Source organism: Labeo rohita, chromosome 13 (assembly GCF_022985175.1).
Source record: "Labeo rohita strain BAU-BD-2019 chromosome 13, IGBB_LRoh.1.0, whole genome shotgun sequence".
NCBI lineage: Eukaryota > Metazoa > Chordata > Actinopteri > Cypriniformes > Cyprinidae > Labeo > Labeo rohita.
The window spans coordinates 25,455,466-25,477,581 of NC_066881.1; the positions used below are offsets into that span (position 1 = coordinate 25,455,466).

A 22,116-nucleotide genomic window follows, 5' to 3' on the forward strand; every position below is an offset into this window, starting at 1 on the left:
TGTCTCTAGAGGATGTCTTCGCCAGTGTAGAGATGAAAGATTGGAATGAAAGACGGAGGACAACACTGCTGTAAACATGAGCAAAAGAATGTTCACCTTGCATGTCTGAACACGTCCAAAGATTCAGACAAAAATGTTTGTAATCAATTTTATCTTAAATAACAAAAATGTCAAAAATATAAAAATAATTTAAATAAATATGTGTAAACTTATATTAACAAATATTGCACAAAAGGCTACTAAAAATGCCAACTAATTCAAAATGCATACTCAAAAATCTCAATGCACATACACCTTGGAATCCACCATTTACACTGAACTGCATGCATAATAACACACACACACACACACACATTCACACCATACATACTGCACATGCACAAACACCGGAAGACTGCAATAATGTACCTGACTATTGAATAACTGCAAATTTAGAGCCAATAAGTTCTAACTTTCCTCTTTAAGATGTTCCCCTTATGGTTTGGATAGTGAAGAGGCCACTAGACAAGCATATTAATTTGTGAAAGACTATGTGTTTCATGCTACAGTGAAAACCAGAGAACGATCGGTGATCTCAAATGGTCTAAATATGACTTTGACAGAACTATACATTCATGAGACCAGAAAAAGCACTTCTCAAGGTGTACAATCTGAGTCATGTATGACAAATGAAACCTGAACACTCCAAAGAGTAGCAGAAATAAACTGTCCAATGTTCCCAAGTTATTTCAGTGCTGTTCAGAGAGCTAAATCTACTACAAACATGCAGACGTGTGTACAGTACATACAGAGAGGAAGTCAATACAGCGCAGCAGGACAGTTGAGATAACACTCAATATGAATAAAAAAGAAGTTTGCAAATAAAAAAATGTCCTGATAAATGTCTTTCAAGATCTCTGCTGCAGACCCTGTACTTTTCGATAGCACTCAGAAATCAGTCCGGCCGTTAAAGAAGCATCTGGATTGTATTTTTATTCAATAGCTTATTATGCCTGGTGGTGAATAGAAGAGCTTAGTGAAGAAGAGCATATCAAAACACACTGTTAGACCCCACACTGCAAAAAACAAGATTCTTTCTCAGGATTTTTGCCTTGTTTTCCAGTATAAATATTTAAACATTCTTAAATCAAGATACAATTACTTGAAAAGCCAAATGGTAAAATTGTTTTCTAAAAAATAAGTAAATTTGCACTCAAAACAAGAAGTAATGTCTGCCACAGGAGTAAGAAAATTAACCTTTCTTCTCTTTAAACCAACTGTAAGTTTATACCTTGAAATAACAGTTTCAAATCATTCTGATGGTACACTGACTTCTAATAAGGTGAACGGCTTCTGTTTTTTTCCCACGGTCCTCCAAAACGTCTGTTGTAAGTTTAGTGAGACGGTACGAAATGGATTGCTTTACAGCAACAACAAATCCATGTGTACAGCTATTATATTTACGATAGTGAACTCCACTCACTTAACTGTAGGGGGCTCCAAAGTAGTAAAAAAAGTAGTAAAAAAAAATACACAAAAAGAAATACAGTTGCTTTAATGGGGACCTATTGTGCCCCTTTTTTAAATTATGTAATATAAGTATCCCAGAATGTGTATGTGAAGTTTCATCTCAAAATACGCACAGATCTTTTATTATGACATGTCAAATTTGCCTTTCTTTGGTTGTGAGCAAAAACATGCTGTTTTCATGTGTATATCTTTACAGGCAAATGAGCTGCTGGTTCTGCCCCCTTTCCAGAAGAGGGCAGTCCCTTTACTGCTCACGCTTCAGATGTGTCAACAATAAAACTAGAGAATGTCATGCAGCGAAAATATCAATATGAAATATAGCTGCAAGCAGCGATTATCGGGATTCAAGCGCTTTAAGGCATTTTAGAACGTATGAAAAAAAAACATTATTTAGCAAGCCTGAAACCACCTAAATTAATGATTTAGCATTTTTGGCAAATCCAGGTAATTTACCATAGAAATATTCTGTTTTTTTTTTTCATGTTTATGACTGTTATAGTGCCAGCTTTGGTCCGATATTCTTAAAACTTTACATGCTTGTTTAGAATCTCCTGTCTCATGTGCTCACCAGGTTTCATTAAGTTTTGAGTTTTCCTTTAGGCTTTATAGGATTTTGTGTAAATTTGGACATTCCCCTTTTCTAAATGACCCCATTATAGCCTCCCAAAGGGTAAATTTCAATTTTTTTTTTTTTTTTGATAATTAAAGACCTAGAGAGTCCAGAGAATTGTATTGCAATGTCCAGATTGAGTGAACAATTTAATTGACAGCAGTGGTTCTAGAGGCAAAGTGGTCCAGAATGAGAAGCTCTATTGTATGATTTGAATATCGTACATATATGCAAAAAACCGTGCAATGTACAATCATTTACGCAATCATTTAAGTGGTATCCCCACCCCCCAACCCCCCCACCCCCCAAAGTGGCCTATTTCTTTTCAAATTTCCAATTTCGATTCTGCCTCCATTAACCTTGTCTAACAGGTGTTCAAAATCTGTTGGCCAATGGTGGCCATGTTTTTGGAGATACACAAATGTCCTTACAGACACATGTGGCACATTGAACCACGAACGTGCACACTAGTTTTCATGTTGATAGCACAAATGATTGCATAGTAATAGCCATTTTTATGCTTCTTCCCTCTTAAAGCACCATTACGTGGCCAAGCTCCGCTATTTTTTTCCTGTGACCTCAGATTGAGCTCTTACATAAGTGTTCTGAGTTTGGCGGAGATCTCGTTCTGTTCAGGAGTTATAGGCATTTTACTAAAAATAGCCCTGTCCCTTTTGAACGTTTTGGCGTCCCTTTTGCGATGGTGAGTCACAAGTTCAACTTTTTTTTTAATTATTGATATTCACTCTCCAGAGAATCTTTCTGCACTGGTTTGGTTCAATCTGACATTTTGAGACATTTTGTTCACCATGAGTTAAGTATTCCAACAACATAAGACACTTGAGCCTGTGACTGACGGTTTAGAGCAATTTCATACTTTTGTTCGCTGTAGCGCCCCCATCAGGCCGATTGGGGCGAGCTTTGGTCATGTTGTAGACTGTGTGAGTACTACCATCCCTCCAAGTTTCAAGTCTCTATGAGTAACGGTTTGGTCTGTATGATCAGTTTTATGTGGAAATCGCTGATCCATGACCATTCTAACAATTACAAAAGGCGCTTAAACCTCTAAATATGCAGACAGTGATTGTTTCCAGATAACAAGGACATCTGGAAAAGGCAATTCAGTGCTTAAATCCCTAAATATGCAGACAGTGATTGTTTCCAGATAACAAGCACATCTGGAAAAGGCTATTCTTATTTGTTCTGGATACTATGTTTAAGCATGAATGTTTTAGCTTTGACCTTCCAGAATCAGCTTTTATGCAAATCCTGTATTGAACTGACCCTTGTTTACTAAGCAGGATGGGATAAAATGATTTGCACAAATATATAAGGCTCTTCGGCACATTTCGTTTTACTTTTCTTACTCCATTGGCAGATATATATTTTTTTTGTTTTAAGCATAAAGTCACTGAATTTGACGAAAGTTATTTTGATTCTCAAGTAAATGTGTCTTGATTAAATACTTAGGAAGGAAATGGGGAGTATATATATGTGTTGACGATCTGTAATACTGAACTGAATATTGAATAGTTTAGACCGGAACAGCATATGCATTATGCAAAAACCAAGCACCTTTGGTTTATGCTGGGTAATTAATTCTTATCACTAAGATCTGTTCTTAATATAGTGAATACTTATATACCCTACCGGGAAAAAAAAACATTTTTAAATCAGACCAAGCTGATTTGCTGGTCTTAGTTGGTCTTCTAGTCCAGTTGGTCTTTTGGCTGGTTTAAGAGGGGTTTTGGGCACTTGGGCGACCAGCTGACCACCCAGCTAGTTTCACCAGGCTGGGAGACTATCTTAAACCAGCTAAGACCAGCTTAAACCTTTAGTTTGCTAAGATAAGCAAACCATCTTAGTCTGGTTTAAGCAGGGGTTTTTTCCTCCAGAGTATCCAGAACTCCCATTTGCATTGATTTAACAGTCTAAGTGCTACATCTGAAACCAAGTGGGTCTAAATGTGTGAGGGGTGAAATCAGGAGCAAAACCCTGGTCGCACTCTGTAAGGTGAGTCTCTGGGATCTGATGAGAGAGGCCGTGTCCCATCTCTGTATTGTCCTTCATCCTGTTGGTCCAAAAGGCTGTCATTCACCCAGGGGGAACAGGGGGTTGGTGGTTCCATTGGAGTGGGCAAGACAGCCATACCTCCTCCAAATTCCACAGTGGATGGGGTTTCAGTGCTGGACGTGTGGGCAGGAGATTCGCCCCACTGGGATCCACAGCGAGCTCGTGGACAGGGGCGGGGCCTAGCCAGGAAATCCAGAGTCTTGGGACGCTCAGGTTGGAAGCGGCGACGTGGCGTAGGTGGGAAGATGATATTTGGATCAGGAAGACGGGGCACCTCTGAGGGGTCCTCACTTAATGTCCACGGAGTCACTGCACATATGACATCACAAAAGGCACAAAATGAAACCAAGTTACAGCTACAAACTGAATCAGTTTCTGTGAAAGGAATTCAAATTTCGTTAACTGAGGAATGATATATATATATAAAAAAAGGAATATTTTAAAAGGAAGAAATTATCTTGTTTAAAACACTCTCTAAATGTACTCTTCGTTGGTTTTTATGTGGTTTTACAAAAAAAAAAAAAAAAAAAAAATTTTTAAGAAGCATTTTAATTTAATGCATTAAATTAATTAATAATGAAATTAAATAATTTAAAAGTTATTATACACTACCAGTCAAAAGTTTTTGAACAGTAAGATTTTTAATGTTTTTTAAAGAAGTCTATAATAGTCAACATTTGAAGTGGATCAAAACCTTTCATCAAAGTTGTTCTAAAACAAAAACAATACCTTTTCTTGTCTTAGGATAACTTTGATGAACTTTGTCGATCCACTTCAAATGTTGACTACTGTATTCTGCTCATCAAACCTGCATTTATTTGATCCAAAGTACAGCAAAAACAGTAACATTTTAAAATATTTTTACTATTTAAAATAACTGTTTTCTATGTGAAAATATTTTAAAATATTTTTCCTGTGATTTCAAAGCTGAATTTTAGCATCATTACTCCAGTCACATGATCCTTCAGAATTCTTTCTAATATTCTGATTTGAAAAAACATATTATTATTATTATTATGCTGAAAACAGCTGAGTAGATTTTTTAAAGGTTTCTGTGATAAATAGAAAGTTTAGAAGAACAGCATTTATTTAAAACAGAAATCTTTTGTAACAGTATAATGTCTTTATCATCAATTTAAAGCATCCTTGCTAAATAAAAGTACTAATTTATATAATAAATTATTATATAAAATATATATATAAATGTATATATAAATGTACTCAACTGTTTAAATATTGATGATAATAATAATAATAAATGTTTCTTGAACAGTATATCAACATGATTAGATGATTAGATGTTAGAATTAGATTAGAATGATTAGAATTAGAATGATTTCTGAAGGATCATGTGACACTGAAGACTGGAGTCTTAATAAATAGACCTGAACAAAAACAAGCACTGATCCAGAGGTTTGCATGAGTTTCTCACCTGTTTTTGAGGGTGTGGTAGGGGTGGGATTGTGGTTGTTATGGGCAGGTGAGCACCCCATCTTTATCGCTCCATCTGATGGTGTGCGATGAAGCCTGCAGGCGGCGCTGGGCGCAGAGGGCACATGTGTTGGCGTCAGAGACTGCCGAGGGTGGCGTTTAAAGCTCTCCAGGTGGGTGTTGACCAGTGGGTTCAGAGGAGGTGGGGTCTGTCCAGGGGGCAGAGCAGGGGGCGTAGGTGGGCGGAGCACGAGCAGCTCTTCACTGTCAGAGCGCAGGAGAGAACGGGTTGAGTTACAATCAGACACGGACGAAAGAGACAGGAGTGTGAGGGACGTGGGCAGAGGGGGAGGGCGACGGGGGCTTTCCCGTTTGAACAGTTTGCGTGTGGGTGGGCTGGCGCCACGACTTTGACCCCCGCTACGATGAAACAGCCCTTCCCATCGCGGACGTACACTCTCTTCCACACGCACCAGGTCCAATAGGTTTTGGCCTAAACCGACAGCAGCCAGAGCCACCCCGCAGCCCAGCAACACTAGTTCTGATCTACGGCTGCCACTGGGGCTCCGCCGCGTATAACTGGGGGAAACGTCAGAAGCCATTCCAGTCGTGCTGCTCTCAATGCCGTAACTGTCCGCAGCGGGTCCATCCCTGTGGAATGGGATGCAGAGGTATGATTGGCCAGGGGAGTCACCTGACTCTGATGGGAAGCAGCAGTCCTCATTTTCTACAGAGAGAGAAAGAGGTGGGGGGAGAAAGATTTCACAAAGTTGCACCATATCCAGTCTTCACATCTTGTCAGTTACAGGATGAAGTTTTTTGATTTATGGTTTATTTGATTCTCCTTTGTTGCAAATATTAAAATTTTTAAAGAAATCTGTGAGATTTCTGACATTTCAACCTAGTATTATGAGTTAAAACTGGTTTGTTATAAGTGAGATGACAGAAATGTCAAAATAATGAAAATATTTCATAAGCATGATGCAATGACAATACAATTTCAGTGTTATGTAATTGAATGTATCTACTTATGACCGTTTGACACAGAGTTGGGCAAATTTTGAACTGGAAGAGAAAATTACTGGATTGCAAAAAAAGTAATTAATCCCACATCTGAAAATTTTCATTATTCCAAATCCCTGATTAATTTTGACTATTTCTTGGCTATTTATTCTCTGATAGATAGAATTTATCTTGTTAATTAATTATTATAGTTAAAGATATAGTTCACCCAAAAATGAAAATTCTGTTATTAAACAGAATCCCTATTAAACATCGTATAGATTTTAAAATCTTGCTAATTACTTATAAAGCCCTGAATGGTTTAGCTCCCCAGTACCTGAGTGAGCTCTTATCGCATTATAGTCCCTCACGTCCGCTGCGTTCTCAAAACTCTGGCAATTTGATAATACCGAGAATATCAAAATCAACCGCGGGCGGCAGATCTTTTTCTTATTTAGCGCCCAAACTCTGGAACAATCTACCCTACAATGTTCGGGACGCAGACACACTCTGTCAGTTTAAATCTAGATTAAAGACCCATCTCTTTAACCTTGCTTACACATAACAAATCCACATTCTTATAATTCAAATCCGTTAAAGGATTGTTAGGCTGCACTAATTAGGTCAACCGGAACCGGGAACACTTCCCATAACACCCGATGTACTCGGTGCATCGTCAGAAGAATGGCATCTACGCTAATATTAGTCTGTTTCTCTCTTATTCCGAGGTCACATTAACCACCAGATCCAGTCCGTATCCAGATCAGATGGTCACTGCAGTCCCCCGGATCCAGTCCGAACCCAGCCCAGACGGTGGATCAGCACCTAGAGACGACCTCTACAGCCCTGAATGTCAGCGGAGTCCACATCAACTAGATGAGCCCGTGGTCTTGTGCCGACAGCCGTCTAGGTGATGTGGTCTTTAATGTGGATCCGTCTCTGGGGCTCATCTAGTTGATGTGGACTCCGCTGACATTCAGGGCCCAGACGAACCCAGCCCAGACGGTGGATCAGCACCTAGAGACGACCTCTACAGCCCTGAATGTCAGCGGAGTCCACATCAACTAGATGAGCCCCAGAGACGGATCCACATTAAAGACCACATCACCTAGACGGCTGTCGGCACAAGACCACGGGAACTTTGGCCAGAGGAGAACTGGCCCCCCGACTGAGCCTGGTTTCTCCCAAGGTTTTTTTCTCCATTTGTCACCGATGGAGTTTTGGTTCCTTGCCGCTGTCGCCTCTGGCTTGCTTAGTTGGGGACACTTTCTCTTAACACAATATTGCATTTTATTTTATTGTTTTTGATTAACTACCTTTACCTATAATGTGAGTGTTTAATGTTGCCTTTGGCATTGTTGATGTACTGTTTCCTATTTAATACTGTACAGCCGCCTTGTCACAATTCTGTATTGTTAAAGGCGGTATATAAATAAAGGTGACTTGACTTGACTTGACTTAATTACTCACACACATGTCGTTCCAAACCTGTAAGACCTTTATTCATCTTTGGAACACAAATTAAGATAGGGCAGCAGCTATTTGCACTAAGTGTAAATAGAAATAGAGGCTATTTACACAAAGTGAAAATAGCAGTGTTTTTTAGCAATATGCCATTTATACTATTTATAAGTGCAAATAGCTATAGATTCTATTTATACTATATGTTAAAATAACAGGATTTTCTGCTATTATTACTACTTATTGCAAATAGTGGCAACTATCTGCACCTCAGTATTGTAGTACATTTTAAAACAGTATGCAACAATAACGTACTGCATGTAAATGATCATTTTACTTCTAATTATTAAATGGATGCCACCTTTTTGGGACAATTAAGGCCTCCCTACACCCACCCTAACCTTACTCAATACTTTATTTTCAGTTTTTTGATTATTTCCTTAATTTTAATTGAAAATAAATGCCTTTCCGATGTGATATGAGATTTGAAAAGGAAGAAAAAAAGTTCAGTTTGGGTTCGAACCCAGGTTGATCGCATTAAAAAGCCTTTGAGACGTGCATTACCCTCTGCGTCACTGGAGCTGATGACTGATGTCTTTTGTAGTGCTGACTACACCAATCACACTTGGGGGCAGAGTTAGTGTAAATAGCCTCTGCCAACAAGGTGGTCTATTTGCAGTTAGTACAAACAGACACTCCAATCAGATATTTTTGATGAAATCAAGAGCTTTTTGACCCTACCACGTTCAAGGCCCAGACATGTTTTAAGGACACTGTTAAAATAGTCCATGTGACATCAGTGGTTCAACCTTAATTTTATGAAGTTACGAGAATACTTTTTGTGCACAAAAAAACAAAAATAACATATTCAGCTATTTTTTCCTCTTCCATGTCAGTCTTTGATTGCATTCACGATGCATGCAAAGATCTTGTGGCTTTATAAAATTAAGGTTGAACCACTATTTTAACAATGTTCTTTCTACCTTTCTGGGCCTTGAATGTGGTACTAACGTTGCTGTCTATGCAGGGTCAGAAAGCTCTCGGATTTCATCAAAAATATCTTAATTTGTATTCCAAAGAGGAACAAAGGTCTTACAGGTTTGGAACGACATGAGGGTGAGTAATTAATGACAGAATTTTCATTTTTGGGTGAACTATTCCTTTCAGTGCATATTCATATTGTGAACGCAAAAAGGGTGTAATATGGGTAGATTCCAAATGAAAAACATTCACAATTGTCAATGAAGATGCCAAACATCAAGTGTAATGTGACTGTTACCAGTCTCTGCCAGGCTGCACACGCCAGGAACAGCAGGACTGTGTCTGGGGGATCGTCGCAGGTTCGGAGCACTGCAGGAACGCTGCCGACTGCCCTCTTTAGGAGTCCTCAAACTGAGTGAGGAACACATGCACGTAGAAGTTCGTGATTGTGTAAACATTTGGTGAAAATTTATGCTTTGTTTAGAAACACACATACACGCACACCTCTCATCAGCACTGTGTTCCCTTTGCGTTCTCCCTTTCTTGCGTGAAGTCTTCCTGTCCTCCTCTTCATCATACTGGAATGCAGCATTACGACCCCAGGCTTGAACTCCAACCCCAGGGGTCACTGTCAGCATGAAGCATGTTCCTTATTAGGAAACTGACCCAAACAAATATTCACAGTAATATACACAAAATCAACCAGATGCATAAACACACATACACTGGATCGCTCGGAGGCGTGGCAAAACAGGGGGGCTGTTTGGAGGGGTGGAGTTACTGCCCAAGAGGCTCCGCCTTCTGTCCAAAGAAGGAGAAGCTTGGACTGTAATCTTATGCTGGAAATCTGAAACACAAACATACCATTATATACACAAACATTCACATTACACACAGTTGCACATAGGCAATCCCACAGTGCATTGTGGAAAACTCCAAAAATGACAGACAAAGTGAGAGAAATGCTTTATAGAAATTATTGTCATTTATTTAAGAACAAGATGTATCAATAAAATAGTTCCAATTAAAAACTGTACTATTTCACCAAATATAAATCTAATGAAATCAAATTTGACTTAAATTTTATTTGCTTCACATGAGTAGTGCTATTTGTATGATGCATTCATTTAATACTATGAAATACTAACCGGAAGGCAGGCTGATGCGGTTCCCATCACGCAGTTTGAGTCGACTGCGCCTAAACTTTCCATGGCGGTTTTGAACTCGTGGTTTCTCCTGGTACAGCTGGTGAATGATGACATTGAGCTCTCGCTCCAGAATGTGAATTTCTCTTTCCGCAAGTTCCTGCTCCCGCCGCCGTAAAGCCTCTTCCTGGTACTTCTGCTGCACAGCTGCACGACTCAGTTCCTCCTCCCAGGATCTCAACTCCTACAGCAAGAGAGAGAACTTGAGAAATCCAACTTATCATTTTGCTATATGTAGCGTGTAGAATCTGGTGAATTCATCTGGTGCACATTCATTAAGGAGTTTAATCAGTATTATGTCATACTGATTTTGGCACCACCACAGCAGTGAGTTTAACAGAGATTGAACTGCAAATAAAATGTTTACAAAATCTTCTGACTGCGATTTTCCAGTACTTTTAATTAATATGTTTCAAGTTTAAATTAAAGTTTGTTTTTTATTTCAATTTAACTTTTATTTAACAAGTGTGTGTGCAATTTAGGATTGTTTTAAAAGAAATTAATACTTTTATTCAGCAAGGATGCATTAAATTAATCAAATATGTGACAGTAAAGGCATTTCTAATGTTACAAAAGATTTCTGTTTTAAATAAATGTTTTCCTTTTGAACTTTCTATACATCAAAGAATCTTAAATTTATCACGGTTTCTAGAAAAAAAATATTAAGCAGCAGAGGAATCAATTACATTTTAAAATATAATAAAACAGGAAACTATTGTTTTAAACTGTAAAAATATTTTACAACATTACTGGTTTACTGTGTTTGTGATCATATAAATGCAGCCTTGATGAGCATAAGAGAAAACAAAATCAACTCCAAAATTTTGATTAGTTTATGTATGTACACTACCAGTCCAAAGGTTTTTTTTTAAAATGATTTTTAAAAAAGTCTCTTCTGCTCACCAAACCTGCATTTATTTGATCCAAAGTACAGCAAAAACAGCAATATTTTAAAAATATATTTACTAAAAAAAAAAATTAATGTTTTCTATTTGAATATATTTTAAAATGCAATTTATTCCTGTGATTTCAAAGCTAAATTTTTAGTATCATTACTCCAGCCACATGATCCTTCAGAAATTCTTTCTAATATTCTAATATTCTGATTTGCTGCTCAAAAAACATTTATTATTATTATTATTATTTTGAAAACAACTGAGTAGAATTTTTTATTTGATTTGAAAGTTCACAAGAACAGCATTTATCTGAAAGAGAATTTTTTTTTTGTAACATTATAAATGTCTTTATCATCACTTTTGATCAATTTAAATCAATTTAATCAATTTAAATCAATTAATTCCTGATCACAGGAATAAATTACATTTTAAAATATATTCGAATAGAAATAGTTTTTTTTAAATAGTAAAAATATTTCACAATATTACTGCTTTTGCTGTATTTTGAATCAAATAAATGCAGGCTTGGTGAGCAGAAGAAAATCTTAATCTTACTGTTCAAAAACTTTTGACTGGTAGTGTATATTTAAAATTTTTACAATTTTTAAATTTTTTCTTTGAGGCATAGTGTTTGGATTAGTCAGCAGTATCTATGGTTTTTTATAGCTTTATAATAAAAAGTCTATGGGATGTCCTCATTTAGACAGCTGAGAGCATGTAAACCTTCTCTTTGGCTCTGAGCTGGTCGAACATCTCCTGAACCTCCAGCTTCCAGTCATCCTGCAGGGATTGGAAGGACTCTGCCGGCATTTCAAAGAAGCCAGACTCCTCGATAGCCGTCAGCTGGTCTAGAATACTGGTGAAGGGGGGTCGTGCATGAGGGTCCACATTCCAACAGTCTACAGCAGGTGAGAGAAACAAACACCACAGACAGACAGTCAGCTGAAAAGAATGCCAGCTGAGCACTCAGAGATGGGGTGCGGGTGTGACAATAAGCCTTTTTGATTATTCATTTTAATCTAAGTTAACATTGCATCATATAACATAAGTTGTAAAGTATACAGGCATCCTAACAGACTTTTAATTTAGTTAGACACATTTCTTAAAGAGATAGTTCACCTAAAAATGAAAATTCTGTCATTAATTACTCACCCTCATGTCGTTCCAAACACAAATTAAGATATTTTTAATGAAATCTGAGCTTTCTGAACCTGCATAGACAGCAACACAATTGACATGTTCAAGGCCCAGAAAGGGAGTAAGAACATCATTAAAATAGTCCATGTGACATCAGTGGTTCAACCTTAATTTTATGAAGCTACAAGAAGATAAACAAAGATGAACGAAGGTCTTACGGGTTTGGAACGACATGAGGGTCCCTTTAAGTTAATAAGTTACACTACAACTGCTACATATGAGATTTTCATGCCTTCCATCAGCCGGGCAAATGGCTCAGGACAGGTGGAGGGGATCGGCAGAGACAGTTTGTTCATGGCCACACCATAAGCTACCGCCAGACCATCAATGCCACGAAATGGCACCTCTCCTGTCAACAGCTCCCACAGCAAAACTCCATAACTGAGAGAAAGAGACACAGACAGAGAGTTTGAAGTTTAAACATGACTACTAACGTAACAAGCTGTCACCAACATTTTTTTGTGCAAGGACTAGCAGAATCTTATAAAACAGCAACACTATAAAATGGATGACAGGTATTGTGTTCCAAAATAAACAAAAAATCCCTGTATTAACATTTCAAAGTGTCTCTTTGTAGTGTGATATTCTTTCAAATGTAAAATACACACTTCAGCGGCTAACTGGGCAAAAAATGTTGCCTTGTTGACAGTCTGACAGAAACCTAATAGAAAAGATGGAAAGACATCAGCATATATTTAAAATACTATAAATTATACATATTACTGTAGATTTCAAGCTGTAGTTACAGTTACAGTGCATCAAATGAAGTACAACCAACTGATTCTGCAGCCATACACACACAACACAAACACATCACACCTTGTTAGTGTAGGTAGAGAACAAAGTATCAAAAGAACCACATTTCTTTGACACATATTGAGAAGATTTCTATTTTTATCTCTTTACTATCCATCCCTCCCCTTCTGTACTCTGTAATCAGGACTTGTGGCGAGAAGCAAAATTCAGACACTAATAGCTAAGCACAGCACAGCACCAAACAACACACAGACCAGCCTCAGAAACTGGGCTAATGACACCATTTGATTGTTACCGTGGTAACCAAAACCTTCATTGGACACTGCCATCTGCGACCTATAGTTTGTCAGTCAAACAAAACTGTACTATGGCTGTGCAATTTGTGCTACAAATGTATGATTTGCTTCAATTATATATTATGCATTCCATAATGACCTTAATAACTACATGACGTCTTTTCAGTATAGTATTTATATAGTATTACTAGTGTGTTTCCTTTGAGGAGGCAAGGGAGGAACATTGTAGAACAAAAAAAAAAGCCAATATTACAAAAAATATAACATTAAAAGTTATAAATCACTTGTTTTCCTAAAGAAACATTGTCTATATAAAATAAAATTTTTACTTATTTTTATTTTTCTGATAGTGTAAGAAATGTTTATTTAACCAAGAAAAAGAAAATGTGACTAGGACACAGATTTACATTTGACTGAAAAAATATATATATTTAATCTTTCTATTTCTTTTTTGCTATTTAGTTGTATATTCATATATATATATATATATATATATATATATATATATAATATATATAAATTTCTTATATTTCTATATAGCTTTTTATTTCAGTTTTAGTTTAAGTGATTTTAGCACTCAAATCTGCTTTATTTCATTTTTAACTTTCTTTTTAAAAGTTTTTTAGCAAATACTTAAATTTTACTGTATTTCAGAACTATTTCAATTGTATATAGTATTGTAATAATTTTACGTAATGATAACAACACTTATTAGTCTTAGATTAAGCGAATTACAGTAACTACACACAAATCAAAACCTAAGCCTATTTTTTTATTACTTTTTATTTTATAATACAGACATTCTTCAAACTTTTTATAAACAATATATGTTTTTGAAAAAGTCCCAAAATTGATAAAAATGTATTTTTATTTAAGCATTTCTATCTCCATTTAAGTTTTGAACAAAAATGCAGTTCAAATGCAGCTTCAAATGGCTCAGAAACATACAAAATGTGCAGAGCAGTGGCCCTGACATACCCTAACTGCCTTGAACCGCAGAGCTAGACAAGACAAGCATTTGAGGTTAGAAAGCATACAAATTGTCAATTTGTTTCGAAAATATAGATCATTTTGCTAAATAAGACACTTCTTCCCCAGCTGGGATCATTAAGAGTCCTGCATTTAAACTGCATTTTGGAAATTTAAACTTGGGGACACCTCTGAAGTCCACTACATGGAGAAAAATCCTGAAATGTTTTCCTCAAAAACATAATTTCTTATTGACTTGAAGAAAGAAAGACATCAACATCTTGGAGGGGGGTGAATAAATTATCTGTAAATTTTTGTTCTGGAAGTGAAGTACTCCTTTAATAAGGTTACACAGGGACAGTACGAGATGCTGAAGCCTTGCCAAGATGACTGCCACGTAGAATGACTTGCCTTTAGTGCAGCTAGGTCACAAACACACACACTTACACACATTTTTTGGTGCCCACCTCCAAACATCACTGCCCTTGGAGAAGGTCGAGGAGCGGATGACCTCAGGGGCCATCCAGGCATACGTCCCCGCTGCGCTCATCTTCGTGGTCCGATGCCACTCGCGAGCCAAACCAAAATCTGTCACCTTCAGAGTCTTGTTGCTCAGATCATCGTTCTCTATGCGTTCCAAAATCAGAACTGTGGGGCGGAGACAATGTCAATAATGATGATTAAGTACAAGAAACAGAGGTTACTATGACTACAGCATTTGATTGACAGGCAGCTTTGTAAAGGAGCTGTCCACCAGAGTGGTGCTGAATTGGTCAAAGCTTTCAAACCTCATTAGAACACAGTAGTGCATGAATGGAAAAGGTTATGAGTCAAATCCAGTGATGGTTAATTTTATATGTACATAAAGACTGCTTCTGTATGTACTTCACAGCTCGGCTGTAAGATTCTGTGTGTTTTTGTCTAGGTTTGTGTTGTTAAAATTAGCTGACTTTGTTTTTCCACAACACAACCAATGAAAAGCTTAGAGACTTATTTTTGAACTACACCATCCAACTGTATGCAAGGTCCAATGCTAATCACATTCGAGTGGCCTATGAGAGCCCAGAACATGTTTTGAGTAGCCAATCAAGTGGCAGGGAGTGAAGGTGATTACAAATCCTCTGTAATACGCTTTGGGTTTAGAGGATCCAATCAGACAAGTCAACTGCCAAACACAGGATTACAAACCACTTACACACTCAGAGAGCCAATACACCAGCCAAGCCCTCCAGCTACAAAAACACACACCAACACACACTCCTTTAATGCAAATTACTATACAAACCACTGACAACCACACACACATGAAACTGACACATATTCCAGGGGTTTTCAAGTTGGGGACCGCAAAGGGGTGTTTGGGAAAATTTAAGAGAAAAAAGGGATTTTGCTAAATGTGCTTTTTCAGGCTGTAAAAGATATCATGTTAACTTTAGATATTATATGTTTTTAACATACTAAAGATATTAGAGGGATCATTAAAGGTTGTCAATGATACTATCTTAACTTCAGATATTAAATATATTATTAAGTATAATAAAGATATTCGTGAAAAAAATGAGTGAAAGAAAAGACTTAGCAAAATGCATTTAAAGGTTATCAAGGTTACCATGTTAACTTAAAATATAAAACATTTAATTAAATTCATAAAAAAAATAAGAGGGAAATTTTAGCAAAAAAAAAAAGGATTTTGCAAAATGTACTTTTTAAGGTTGTCAGAGATATCATTTTAACTTCAGATATTAACTATATTTTTAAACATATTAAAAACTACTACTAAAGATATAAGGGGAAAGGTTTAGAAAAAATGATCAAAGTTACCATGTTAACTTCAGAACTTAAATATCTGAACAATTAAATATGTTAATAAATTATTATTGAATAATAATACATTTAAGATTATTACTGTTTCATTTTCCTTTTCAAACACTTTTCATTAATTCTATTTACAGTCCTAGTGAATTATACTACATTTAAACCAAAATCTTTTCAAAGGTTTATACATCTAACATTACTCTAATATTGGGTAGAAAAACTGAAATATAGTGGGTAGAAAAATATACACTGTCAACTTAATACAAAAAATAAATACTTGACTTTCTTACCATAAAATATATCAAAATAGAAATTATTTTATCCTATTAATTAATTTTGGAAACAACATACTGTATACTACAATGTGTTTTTGAACAGTAAGAATTTTGCTCCCCAAGCCTGCATTTATTTGATCCAAAGTACAGCAAAAACAGTAAAATGTTAAAATAAAAGTTTTCCATTTTAATAAATTTTATCACGTAATTTATAACTGTGATTTCAAACATTTTAGCATCATTACTCCAGTCATATGATCCTTCAGAAATCATATAATCATATATTTTACAATAGTAAAAATGTTTCAAAATTGCATGTTTTTGCTGTACTTTGGATCAAATAAATGCAGACTTTGTGAGCAGAAAAGACTTCTTTAAAAACATAAAAAAAATCTTACTGTTCAAAAACGTTGCAGTGACTAGTAGTGTATATTCTTTTTATAATATGATGCTGATTATTTTCCCCCAGCTATATAAATGTGTCTTTCTATATTAAATTTTATGGCTGGCATAATAATTGGGGTCCTTGGTGTCAAAACTTTACAAAGCCCTTGGAATAAGGTCTAATAATGTTGACACATGTCTTACTGTTGCTGGACTTGAGGTCTCTGTGGATGACGGGTACAATGGCTTGGCAGTGCAGGTACAGCATGGCACGTGCGATCTGTACCGCCCAGTCCACCAGCGTGTGCGGAGGGATGCGTTTCCCAGCCAGGGCCCGGTTGAGTGGCCCTCCACGGGCATATTCCATCACCAGGCAGAGGTTGGGCTCCTGCAGGCACACTCCCAAAAGGCCCATAATGTTGGGGTGTCTCAGCATGGCGAAGAGCTTGGCCTCTTGACGAACACTCTCCAGCGTCTGAGACACATCCTCATCGGGGTCCCGTCTAGCAGCTTTCACCGCCACCTCCTTCCCTTTCCAAATGGCACGATACACTTTTCCAAAACCTCCAACACCGATCATTTCCTCCAGCACCAGCTCACTGAAATCTATCTGGAGTACTAAAGAGAAAGAGAGAATATAGGCTAACAATGCCATAGATGTGTCATATTTATTAATTGCTGGTCAAAAGGTTGAAATAGATTTTTTACAGTTAAAACAGTAATATTAAACTCTTTTCTAAATCAAATATTTTAAAATGTAATTCATTCCAGTGATGGCAAAGCAGAATGTTTAGGATCATTACTCCAGTCTTCAGTGTCACATGATTCAGAAATCATTCTAATATGCTTAAGTTTAGTGCAAAATTATTATTGGTGCTCAAATATTAATAATGAGTCTTAATATTATTAGTGTTGAAAACCGTTTTTGTGTAAGCTGTTTTTAACATTGATAATTATATGAAATGTTTGTTGAACAGCAAATAAACATAATATTATGATTTCTAAATAATCATGTGACTGGAGTAATGATGCTGAAAATTTAGCTTTGCCATCACAGGAATGAATTACATTTTAAAATACATTCAAATAGAATTCTGTTATTACATAATATTGCTGTTTTACTGTATTTTTGATCAAATAAATGCACCTTTTGAGTCTTCTTTCAAAAACATTATAAAAATCCTAATTATTCTTTTTTTTTTTTTTTTTTTTTTTTTTTTTTTACAGGTTGTGTATATATGTTTTTTCATCTGAGAATACATAGTGTGATTCATCATGTTTATTTCAGAGGCTGAATTACAAAGAGACTAAACATGAACACAAACAGAAACATCTTCTGATTTATGTGCTATTTATGTGAGTAACAGCTCGAATGCCTGATAGATTCAGGCAGAAGGAGACCGGTATTAATCTGCAGAAAGCAGATTTACACTAGGATACGTGCTGTAAAAATGATGGCTGACGTGGTAGAAAATGGAAAGCAGTAAAACAAAGACGTGCGTGCGATCGACTCTCCCTGGCCGTCGGGATGACGGTGTGTCTGGGCCACTGTGTCTCTTATTAATATTGCAGTTGGCAAGAAGCACATGATAAAAAGTAGGCCAGCAGCCATTCAAGAAAAGCAGACGACCACCGGCAACACATGACATACGACTGACAACACAAGGGCACTCACACGATAACAGAGAGCACGAGAGATGCAAGACACAGCAGATATGCTTTCTCATCCTAAGCACACAGCAATAAGCTTGCCACCAATAAAATGTCTTACTGGTGTGGAATACAAATCCAGATGAGCTTTATCCCCCCAAAAATCAGTGACTTCACTGCTGTGCTTGTGTCTAATGAGAGCAAAACTTAATGGAAAATATATGTGACCCTGGACCACAAAACCAGTAGCATGGGTACATTTGTAGCAATAGCCAACAATACATTGTATGGGTCAAAATTATCTTTTTTTTTTTCTATCATTAGGAAATTAAGTAAAGATCATGTTCCATGAAGATATTTTGTAAATTTCCTACCATAAATATATCAAAAAATTTTTGACTAGTAATATGCATTGCTAAGAACTTAATTTGAACAACCTTAAAGCCAGTTTTCTCGATATTTAGATTTTTTTACACCTTCAAATTCCAGATTTTCAAATAGTTGTATCTCAGCCAAATATTGTCCTATCCTAACAAACCACACATCAATGGAAAGCTTATTTATTTAGATTTCAGATTGGAGAAACTGACCCTTATGACTGGTTTTGTGGTCCAGGGTCACATATTGAAAAATGTCTCTGTCTGTACAATGAAAGTCAATGGGGTCCAATGTTGTTTGACTTTCAAAATATCTTTTTTTTTGTGTGTTCCACATACACAAAAGTGGGTGAGTCGGGTGAATCAATGATCACAGAATTTTAATTTTTCAGGTGAACTGTTCCTTTAAGATTGTTCTAAGTTGACAGCTGGGATATGACAGCTGTTAGGCCTATGAGCTGGTTTTTGGAAAACAAGTGCTGGTCAACCAGCCAAGACCAACAATGAGAAACCATGTCTAAGCTTGTTTGCTGCTCTTAGTTACTCTCCCAGCTTGGATTTAAAAGGTTTTTTGGGGACTTCTCATCTAGTCAGGTTGGGAGCTCAGCTGAGCTCCATGCAGTTTAGCCATGCTGGAAGATCAGTAAACCATTTTAGATTGGTTTAGGCTTTTTCCCCCTCAGTAGATGGAGAATATGTGCAACACAAGCTGTGTTGATGTGGTTATTGATTAGTGTGGGCCAAAACAACTAAACACAAAACATAAAGCATGTTATGTTCTCAGTGATGTTTTATGTACATAAATACATGGTTACTCACAGTGTAACTGAGGCACCGAATAATCGCCATAGTCCTCCGGCGTGTCCCGAATCTTCTCCGAGATGCCGTTACTGCTCACGTAGTTACTAGGGAAAATACCGACCCGGTCTTCGATCATACCTGTCCACCACCCCTCATCCCCGGACACCAGCGAGTCCTTGGACAACACCTCTACCCGATCCCCCTTCCGCAGACTGAGCTCATCCTCAGCGGTAGCCTCGTAATCGAACACGGCGGTCCAGTATCCGGCTCCGGACGGGGTCGCCGCCGCCGCAGGGCCGAACCCGAGGAGACGAGCTCCCGGCCGGGGCTCTGCGGCTTCATCGCCGTCTTTGCAGTCCGGGCCGCCGCTGCTGTTAAAGGGGAAACTGAAAGCATCCATGCTGCCGATCCATAAGGGCGACCCGGCCCGGTTCAGCTCCTCACCTGCCGCAGAGCTCAAGACCGGGCGCAAAGCCGCAGCATAAGTAGCAACTAATCCGAGCAACCTCTCGCCTCAACGAGCTCCAGACCTGCAGCCCGTCTCATAAGAGACCACTCCGGCTCGTTAAATGATCTTTCGGTCCCGAACATAAGGCACTTTTTGCGTTAATTGGCTACAACATTGTCCCGCACCCCTCATCCGCTCCTGAGCCAGCAGCACTCACCCCCTCCCAGCACTTGATTCCAGTGGTTTAACGTGTTAACGAATTCCTGATTGCTGCGATTTGATTGGCGCAGTGGCGCATCAATCACGTCTCGCCTCTTTATAAGACCCGCCCACTAAATCTCGTTCACAGCAAATGCGGGAGAATCATTTCAGCACCACGGGGCTGGACAGCGCACTACAGTAGAAAAAGGTTTAGTTGAGAGCAGAAAGATCAATACATTTCTATTTAAGACAGCAAATAGTCCGAATTACCATAAGTAGCTTGTTTTAGCACATTTTCTTCGAAAGGGACAAAGAGATCAGCTTACAAAATGAGACTGGGGTTAGTTGTCACACATTTACACCAGTGAATTGCTTTCTGCACAGATATACTACCAGCCAGAAGTTTTTGAACAGTAAGATCTTTAATGTTTTTTTTTAAGAAGACTCTTCTGCTCGCCAAGCTTGTATGTAAAAAATATTTAAATATTTTTACTATTTAAAATAACTATTTTCTATTTGAATATATTTTAAAATGTAATTTATTCCTGTGATCAAAGCTACATTTTCAGCATAGAAGGATGAATAGAAAGATCCAAAGATCAGCATTTATCTGAAAGCTTTTGTAATATTATACACTATACCATTTAAAAGCTTTGAGTCAGAAATTAATTATATAGATTATAGAAATTAATACTTTTATTTAGCAAGGATTGGTCACAAGACATTTATTATGTTACAAAAGATTTCTGTTTTAGATAAATGCTGTTCTTCTGAACTTTCTATTCATCAAAGAAACCTAAAAAAAAAATCTACTCGGCTGTTTTATAATAATAATAATAATAAATGTTTTTTGAGCAGCAAATCAGAATATTAGAATGATTTCTGAAGGATCATGTGATTGGAGTAATGATGCTAAAAATTCAGCCTTAAAATCACAGGAATAAATTACATTTTAAAATATATTCAGATAGAAAGCAGTTATTTTAAGTAGTAAAAATATTTTAGAATTGTACTGCTTTCGCTGTACTTCAGATCAAATCAATGCAGCCTTGGTGAGCAGAAGAGACTTCTTCTAAAATATTGATCTTACTGTTCAAAAACTTTTGACTGGTAGTGTATCCCTTTGTAAGTATAGGAAAAATCTTATTTTGTATAGGAAATACTGACACAGTATAGGGTAAGACAACACTAATGTACTATAGGATAATACTATAGGGGAATAAAAATAATATATTTAATGAAATAGCAAAAATGTAAACCATGTACAAAAATGACAAATCACTGCTTTATCACAGAAATGTTGCAATTAAGAAATGTGTTTTAATACCTGTATAAATTGATGATATTAGAACACATAACTTTCCCCACCCTTGACTTGTTCAAATTTACCTTAATTAAATATTCAATTACTTTACCCTTACTAATATAGCAAAAATATAATTTCATGATAAAATAAGAAACATTTGTAACTGTTTGTGACCACGTGACACAATCTGATGGAAATACTTTGACCAGATAAAATTTATCACAACTGATATCAGAGATTTTTCAAATATTTTTTTTTATTTTTCTGTTGACCAAAAGAATTCAAAATAAATAAATCAGCGGACATAAATTAATTAAATTAAGGTAAATTTCATGCATAATTCCCTGAAAATAAAACATGATATTTTTGTGAGAGAAGAGTAAAAAACAAACAAAGAAAGAAAGAAAACAACAATAGATGAACATAACCACCATCTGCTTCATCACCAGGCTGAAGAGGAGTGTGTTTGTGTG

General features: G+C 36.8%; 2 protein-coding genes across 2 annotated transcripts in view; one reads left to right on the forward strand and one right to left on the reverse strand.

Annotated features, from left to right (window-relative positions):
* gmfb (glia maturation factor, beta) overlaps positions 1 to 22,116 on the forward strand; it is a 373,066-nt gene that overhangs the window by 103,562 nt on the left and 247,388 nt on the right. The gene's annotated exons all lie outside the window — the stretch shown is intronic.
* Positions 2,430 to 20,357, reverse strand: map3k9 (mitogen-activated protein kinase kinase kinase 9). The gene is made up of 11 exons (XM_051126922.1): positions 19,707 to 20,357; positions 17,065 to 17,478; positions 14,854 to 15,034; positions 12,598 to 12,746; positions 11,892 to 12,067; positions 10,216 to 10,456; positions 9,792 to 9,914; positions 9,572 to 9,695; positions 9,366 to 9,478; positions 5,625 to 6,350; positions 2,430 to 4,501 (listed from the first exon to the last, which is right to left on the reverse strand). The coding sequence occupies exons 1-11, from the start codon at positions 20,086 to 20,088 to the stop codon at positions 4,101 to 4,103; spliced, it is 3,030 nt and encodes a 1,009-aa protein (XP_050982879.1). The 5' UTR covers positions 20,089 to 20,357; the 3' UTR covers positions 2,430 to 4,100.

Bases quoted from the DNA above. Each gene is read 5' to 3' on its own strand.
- map3k9 (XM_051126922.1), bottom strand. From the start codon at position 20,088: ATGGATGCTTTCAGTTTCCCCTTTAACAGCAGCGGCGGCCCGGACTGC. The intron at 17,479-19,706 runs GTGAGTAACCAT...CTTTCTCTTTAG, and splicing joins TTCGGTGCCTCAGTTACACT to TACTCCAGATAGATTTCAGT. The intron at 9,696-9,791 runs GTATGTGTGTTT...TCATGCTGACAG, and splicing joins ACGCCTCCGAGCGATCCAGT to TGACCCCTGGGGTTGGAGTT.